Source organism: Gadus chalcogrammus, chromosome 23 (assembly GCF_026213295.1).
Source record: "Gadus chalcogrammus isolate NIFS_2021 chromosome 23, NIFS_Gcha_1.0, whole genome shotgun sequence".
Lineage (NCBI taxonomy): Eukaryota > Metazoa > Chordata > Actinopteri > Gadiformes > Gadidae > Gadus > Gadus chalcogrammus.
Window position 1 is genome coordinate 10,721,581 of NC_079434.1, and position 7,500 is coordinate 10,729,080.

A 7,500-nucleotide genomic window follows, 5' to 3' on the forward strand; every position below is an offset into this window, starting at 1 on the left:
TCAAATGCTTTGGTATAGTCGAGGAAACACATATGAACACTTTTCCCTTTCTCAAGATATTTCTCACCAATTTGGCCAAGGTTGAAGATCTGATCTCTAGTCCCCAGACCAGCCCTAAAGCCGCACTGAGTGTCGCTAAGCTCCTCCTCGATCTTTCCAGGCATCCCTTTTGCAATGATCCAAAGAATTATCTTTGAACAGTGCGAGATCATGCTTAACGTTCTGTACTTTGAGCATTCACCCATGTCACCCTTCTTATGCAACGTAACTATCACAGATTTCACCCAGTCACCCGGCCACTTTCTAGACTTCCAGATGGTTCTACAAATCCTGTGTAGTTTGTCAATTCCAACCTCTCCTGATGCCTTTATCAATTCCTGTATGTTGTCGCACCCAACCGCCTTCCAAATCTTCAAGCTTTCCACAGCTGCACGAACTTCAGACTTGAGAATGTCCGGCTCTAGCTCCAGAGTGAATTATAATCGCTTTTTAAGGGCCATAGGATCCATTAGGCTCTTAAGTTAAGCTATTTTGTTAGGTAGGCTCTTTAGTTAGGCTTTATGTATTAAAAAAGATGCCATGGCAACAATATTTATAGAACATTTAACATTAATTAATTTATATTTCAAATGGCGATATCTATTAGAACATTGTTGTGGCAGCAAACTCAACCCAAATATCCCCATCTGAACCTGCATCATTAAATCTCTAATATTGTTTTGAATTGAAACCCTCTCTGTCTGTTTGTGTGTATTGTGTTGTTAACTTGGTCTGGTTTCCAGGCCACAGGAAGCCTGCAGGGCTGTTGTATATTGTACATGCTGCTCATGAATCTCGAATAGGATGACATCACAGCTGTCAGACAGCCAGCATGTTGCTGTTAAAAAGATCACTGGATCATGAAACTACTAGCTCTCTGTTTGATGATGGGTTCGTTAAGAATTAAGTAGTTGTCTAACTAGCCTTCTAACTCGTATCTGCTTCAGCTGCAGTCAAGCCGAACACACTGGACATTCTTTTATCACTACACCTAGCTAATATGTTGTTTCTATTTATTTTTTATGTATTTTTGGAGCCAAGTTGAATCTGTGATCCAAGTATAATCTCGATGTGTGGGGAAGAAGATTCACAAAAATTGCGGTTGCAAAACTGTAATTGGGTCAAGAGCCTGAAAGGGTTGAAACTAGCACTCAGCTAGACTCTCCTACCCCCAGGAAATCTCCCATCTCTCCCTCTGCTGACTGGGTCAGCGTTCAGCGGGGGGCCGACCAACTCTAATCCTCCTCCGCTAGGGGGCTAACGGCTAGGGCCAGTATGTGGCACAACTATAGGGCTAGAGGGCTTACAGGACGTAGCATAGCTTCAGAGCTAGGGGGCCGGCAGGACATAGCATAGCTACTATATCTTAGTCGCAGCGCTATACTTTGCTGTAAGCGAGGATTGATTCCTCTAGATTTCAGTAAACTATGACGATGTAAGGGAGATTCTGGGACTCTCCACGCTGGCAGGTTTGGGTTGGAAGCGTGTGGTGGGGGTCGGGAGATAGAATGTCACTCCAATTAAAACAACAGATGCAACAACATGCCAATAACGTTATTAAGAGACACAAATCAAACGCAAGCACCTGTCAACGGCAACAAAACACACACTCTGTTCATTGTTCTGGGCTTAATAACAGCAGTAAGACAGAGGAACGTTTTTGGTTCACGTTCTGCCATAGTGCGACGGACACTTTATGTTGGCATTGTTTATCGCGAAGCCCACACCAGTTGTGCCGAATTCTATACGATGTGAAACAATAACGCACTAAATTCAAGACAGAGTTAACGGTAGAGTGAAAGATAGTTAATAGAATTAATGGGGCACAATACCACTCTGCTATTTTGCAATACAAGACACTATTGCTTCATATGTGTGTTGGGTTTGCACCAACCACCACCCCGGAGTTGCATCAATTCTGTTTCTGCCGAAAAATCACAGAAAAGTTGTTCTGATTGGGTCATCTTTGGAAGAATGGCTAATCCCGGGAAGTGGTCGCCAACGATTCCACTTTCCAACTCGTTGAGTGGTTCTCGTGGGATGCTAGGATGCTAGCTCTATCTGGGTTGCAGTAGATGGAAGGAACCTCAGTTGACTCTCTCTCTCCCCCGGGCTGTAGGGAAAGTTCCTGGAGTTACTGTTAGATGTACGGGGGAGCCAGAAGGAGGAGGAGACGAGAGAGGATGGAAGGATGAAAGAGCAGGAGGGCGGTAAGGGAGGAAGGATGAGAGTGGAGGAGCGAGGGAAGGGAGCATAAAGGCAGCCATGTAGGAGGTGTGGAGACACAATCAGAACTAGACTGAGAGATGAGCTCCATACAGATCCCTGATCATGTTCAAACAATGAGCCGTAAAGCCCTGAAACAACAGATCTCATCTCTGATTCCTGCCTGCTACAGTCTGCCGGGACAACAGATTGTACGCCTTCCTTTGTCAGGTCGTACTGATTACTTTTGTTCTAAACATCCGTCGGGAAGCCTTCAAACATCCAAACACAACCCAAAGCCAGACTCAAATACTGGCCTTTACATAACCTCTGACGCTGATTTTAATCCACACCAAACGCTATCAATGGCTATACGTAGTATATGGACGTCTAGTAATAATGTGCTTTCTTCAAATCTCCTGTAGACAACATTTAAGAGCTATAATTTGAGTCTAATTTGTAGAGAGATGGCTTAATCATCTGTCAGCTGTTCGTGAATGAACTACTCACTCTGCGCCTGCCTCTTCATGAGGGAATTTAGATCTGATATCATCGCTTCACCACAGGTGTGTGAAATGCAACGCTCACCATAGGGAGGGCTGGAGCTTTGTTATTTATGGGCTGTTTATTGTGGGCATCCACCTACAGCACCTCTTTAAATAGTTCTTTGTCATTAAGCGCGTCCTGTTGACCTCCAGTGGGTGCTAGTGATAATAATAAGAATCATGTTCCTAATTATAATAGTAACACTTGTAGTCAGGTTCTTGTTTGACCAACACACGTCAGCTTTAATATTATGGTTCAGCTGTTTGGGAATGTCATGTAAACGATTTCAGGTCAAACATGAATGGCTCATAGCTACTCTATGTTCCAACTGCAAGTTGAGCAGAAGATGGATGCAAGTCTATCAGTTCATGCCTTTTTCCGACATTGAGTTATCAAATCCGACTCCTATTGTTCTCGACGTGACGTGACTTGACTTCGTTGTTGTCAGGTGGTCCTCGGATAAGTCTTGCGCCGAAACATCCACTCGTCCGAAGCACCATTCACCTCCTCACGGGCGTCAAACTGTTCTCAATGTCTCCTAACCGTTGTCTTGATGGTGAAACCTCCCACACCAAGTAATGAAAGCCCTCATCATTCTCTCATCTTCATTAAAGTCCCCCCCCCGGAGGCGTAGACGGTAGCGGGGTGTGGCCTCAGCGCTGGCGGGAGAAGAGGTTCCTCAGGGCGTTATTGTAGTTCTTGTTGAAGGCGGTGTAGATGAGCGGGTTGAAGAAGGAGTTGGAGTAGCCCAGCCACAGGAAGACGGACTTCCAGAGGGGCGGGACGTCGCAGGAGCACAGGGGCGTGACCAGCTCGGTGATGAAGAAGGGGATCCAGCAGAGGACGAAAACGCCGATCAGGATGCCCACCATCATGGCGGCCTTCTTCTCCTTCTGCTCGCGCCAGGTGTCCCCGTCCGTCTGGAAGGTGACGGTGGCGTGGCGCGCCGCGAACGCCATCTGAGGCTGAAGAGAGCCGTCATTCACCTGCCAGACCATAATATAAAGTCGGTCTCTCAAGAGGACACAATATACAGTCAGTTAGTCTTTTGGCGGACCATAATATACATTCAGTCTCTCAACAGAACACAATATACAGTCTGATTGCAGACCATACTATTCAGTCAGTAAGTCGAACAGTCCTTTGACTAAACCATATTTTATCTTAAACCATGAATATACAATACATTGTGGCAGATAGCAGGGAGTGCTGAGGGGAATGGGAATTGAAAGGAGAAATCTTGCAGCTCACTGGCTCCACCCCCAAGCCTTAAGTGAACCTCCTGCTCTAGCGAGGCAAACCTGAAGCTCGTTGAGCAAGCAGTGCTGAGGGATAAAAGAGAAAGAACCGGGGGCCACCAGGGTGGCAGGCGCGAAGAGAGTGTATCCGTGTGATCATCTGAGGGAGCTGTACCGGCGCAGAGCGAGGAATAAGAAAGTAACATTGATTCCCCGCTGTGACCCGGGCCGCCCGACTCCCCTCACCGCGTATCGAACCGTATCGGCTCAGAAGCCTCCTGGGTGAGTTCTGGATGACGGACAGACAGACTTTAATTAAAGTGAATGGCCTGCGAAGAGGAAGTTGAATTCCCCCACCCCCCACCCCCCCCCTCCCTTTGGGTTTAAATATCCCCCTGATATATATTTCAATTGACTTTGAATTGTTCTCTGTGTATGTGTGTTTGGCGTTGAACTCGGTGGCACGGAAACCCCACACCCTTGAGCACTGCTGCAATGCATAAAACATTCTTATTTTATCTTCAACTGTGAATCAGTGAGCCGTGCAGAAGTGGCTGAAGGCACAGCAGAACTTCATTCTCAATTCACAAGATCATAAATTCTTTTGAATGTAAAATAATCGCATTCAGTCCAGCCGAGGTCAGTACGTTGAAGTACTTTATGGTAATGCAGGGCAGAAGGTCGACCTTAGACTATTCCTTCCTCTGTCACCTTTCTAACCTTCTATCCTAAGAGTATATATTCTCCCCATAATTCATTCAGACCTCAAAACTGCTCCAAAATTGTGTCTCACCACCATTTTCCAACAGGCTAATAAACCAATACTATCGGCTTATAGGTGGAGGGCCACGTGCCCAGCGTAGCAGGATGGTTTTTTACCACAGCTCCAAGGGTGAGGCGGGGGAAGGGAAAATGTCAAAAATAATTAGAGTCCATTTTGTCCTCCAGGTTGCTTACCAGCGAGGGGGTTCTGGTTTTACGTGTGAGGAGCAGCTGGTGCCTGTCGAGGGTGGGGTGGGGGTGGGGTGGGAGGGGGGTGGCTATAAAGCGAGGTGTCCCGCGAACACCAAGCAATCTGGAGTCTGTTAGCGGAATCTATACGGGGCCAAGAGGGCCGGGACCTGGGAGCCAGATAAACGCTGTGCATATACACCGGGCATTAGGGCTGCCCAGTTCCAGATTGGCAGCTGTGAGCCGTGAATGCCAGCGCACCCTCCTCTATAGCTGTGGATCCTCTCGGATCAGGCTACCCGTCGGGCTGTCAATAGGCTGCCTGGAGAATTTACCTGTGAGATAAGTTTCTCGGCTGTTGGCATGGCAACATGGCTGGTGATTTTAGGGATGTAACAGCCGGGATGTTGAGACCGACGGTTGACCATAGTGTCTGGGAGGGAGGTGAGGAGAGAGGCGAGGGAGGAGAGAACTGAGGGTGAGGGAGGGGAGGTGAGAGCTGGGGGGGAGGGAGGTGAGGGGACGACTGAGGGGGAGGGAGGTGAGGGGACATCTGAGGGGAAGGGAGGTGAGGAGACGACTGAGGGGGGGGGAGGTGAGAGCTGAGGGGGAGGGAGGTGAGGAGACGACTGAGGGGGAGGGAGGTGAGGGGACATCTGAGGGGAAGGGAGGTGAGGAGACGACTGAGGGGGGGGGAGGTGAGAGCTGAGGGGAAGGGAGGTGAGGGGACATCTGAGGGAGGCAGGTGAGGAGAGCGGCAGGTGAGGAAAGAGGCAGGTGAGTGAGACGTTGTGAGATGATGTCGCAGTAGAAACAGCCAACGGAAATTGTCTGTTTCTGTGCAGAGATTGGAACGCGTTCTACTCGGCAATGTCGAGGGAATCCATTTTTGAACAATCTTCGTGTCCATAAATTCATGTAAATAGAACCGTCTGTAGGGAATTACCATATTTTCCACACACCCTGCCTTTCTCGTTGTGTGGCTGTTTTGAAAGCACTCTGAGGGTTTGCTGAGGCATTTGATGAAGTGGTGTGAGCATGGAGGATGTTTGGGGACGGCTCCATTCAGCACTAATAGCTCTCCCACGCTGCAGCACTGATCAGCAGGGACTCCCAGCTCAGAGACGGTTCCAGATTGGATGTTGATGGAGCTTTTTGAATAGCGCTCAGCCGGGCGGTGATTAGAGGCAGCGTCTGGAGAGCTTGGGGTCTTGTTAGGACGGCAACGCAGAAAAACACGAGTGTGGCCAAGCCACTGGCCGCTAGGAAGAATCCTCTTCTTATTGTTTAGTTTTACACAGAATGTTTGTGACAACGTCTAATTCTTCTAAATGAACCAGAAGATGAACAGATGTATCAAAAGTCATTATGCAGCAACCAGTAGATATCTGCTGATGAAGAACAGTGTGCCCCGCAGTGAATAAAAAAGAGAGACTGAACATATATCTATTGTACAATTTAATCCCTGGTGAGGACCGGATGAGAACGGATGAGATCAAGGTGTACAAAGTGACCCATTGATGAGGGGACCAGGTGGGGTGACCAGGTGGGGGGACCAGGTGGGGGGACCAGGTGGGCTGACCAGGTGAGGTGACCAGGTGAGTTGGCATGGTGAGGTGACAAGGTGAGGTGACCAGGTGAGGTGACCAGGGGATGAGGTGACCAGGTGAGGTGGGCAGGTAAGGTGACCAGGTGAAGTGACCAGGTGAGGTGACCAGGGGATGAGGTGACCAGGTGAGGTGACCAGGGGATGAGGTGACCAGGTGAGGTGACATGGTGAGGTGGCATGGTGAGGTGGCCAGGTGGGGTGACCAGGTAAGGTGACGAGGTGATGAGGTGACCAGTTCAGGTGACCAGGTGAGGTGACCAGGGGATGAGGTGACCAGGTGAGGTGACCAGGGGATGAGGTGACCAGGTGAGGTGACATGGTGAGGTGGCATGGTGAGGTGGCCAGGTGGGGTGACCAGGTAAGGTGACGAGGTGATGAGGTGACCTGTTCAGGTGACCAGGTGAGGTGACCAGGTGATGAGTCGACCAGGTGAGGTGGGTAGGGGAGAAGGCCAGTCGAGGGGACCAGGTGAGGTGATGAGGTGATGAGGTGACCAGTTCAGGTGACCTGGTGAGGCAAACACGTGATGAGGTGACCAGATGAGGTGATGATAACAGGTATTGTGACCAGGTGATGAGGTGACCAGGTGTGAGGTGACCAGGTGAGGTTGTAACATGGTCTAAAAGGCCAAGGTGTACTTTCAGGCTCCACTCCAGGGGCCCTCACTCACCTCGCCCATGGGCGTGATGCTGTTGGTTTTACGAGAGCCGATCCGGAACTTGGCGGCCTTGTAGATCTTCCAGTAGACGAAGAGCACCACGCAGAGCGGCAGGTAGAACGCCGTGAAGGTGGAGAAGATGGTGTAGAAGGGGTCCTGGCTCACCTGGCACTTGAAGCCCTGGGTGTACGTCTCGCCCCAGCCAAACAGCGGCGCCAGGGAGATGATGGCGGACAGCACCCAGGTGAGGCCGA

The 7,500-nt window shown here is 49.5% G+C and overlaps 1 protein-coding gene across 1 annotated transcript in view; it reads right to left on the reverse strand.

Moving 5' to 3' along the window:
• Nucleotides 1-3,443: 3,443 nt before the first annotated feature.
• Nucleotides 3,444-7,500, reverse strand: part of htr5ab (5-hydroxytryptamine (serotonin) receptor 5A, genome duplicate b) — a 4,544-nt gene continuing 487 nt past the window's right edge. Inside the window, exons 1-2 of the mRNA XM_056584821.1 lie at nucleotides 7,259-7,500; nucleotides 3,444-3,776 (exon numbers count right to left, since the gene is read on the reverse strand). The exon at nucleotides 7,259-7,500 is cut by the window's right edge and continues 487 nt beyond it. Of these exons, the coding sequence (XP_056440796.1) occupies nucleotides 3,444-3,776; nucleotides 7,259-7,500 (575 nt within the window). The remainder of the gene's footprint in view (nucleotides 3,777-7,258) is intronic.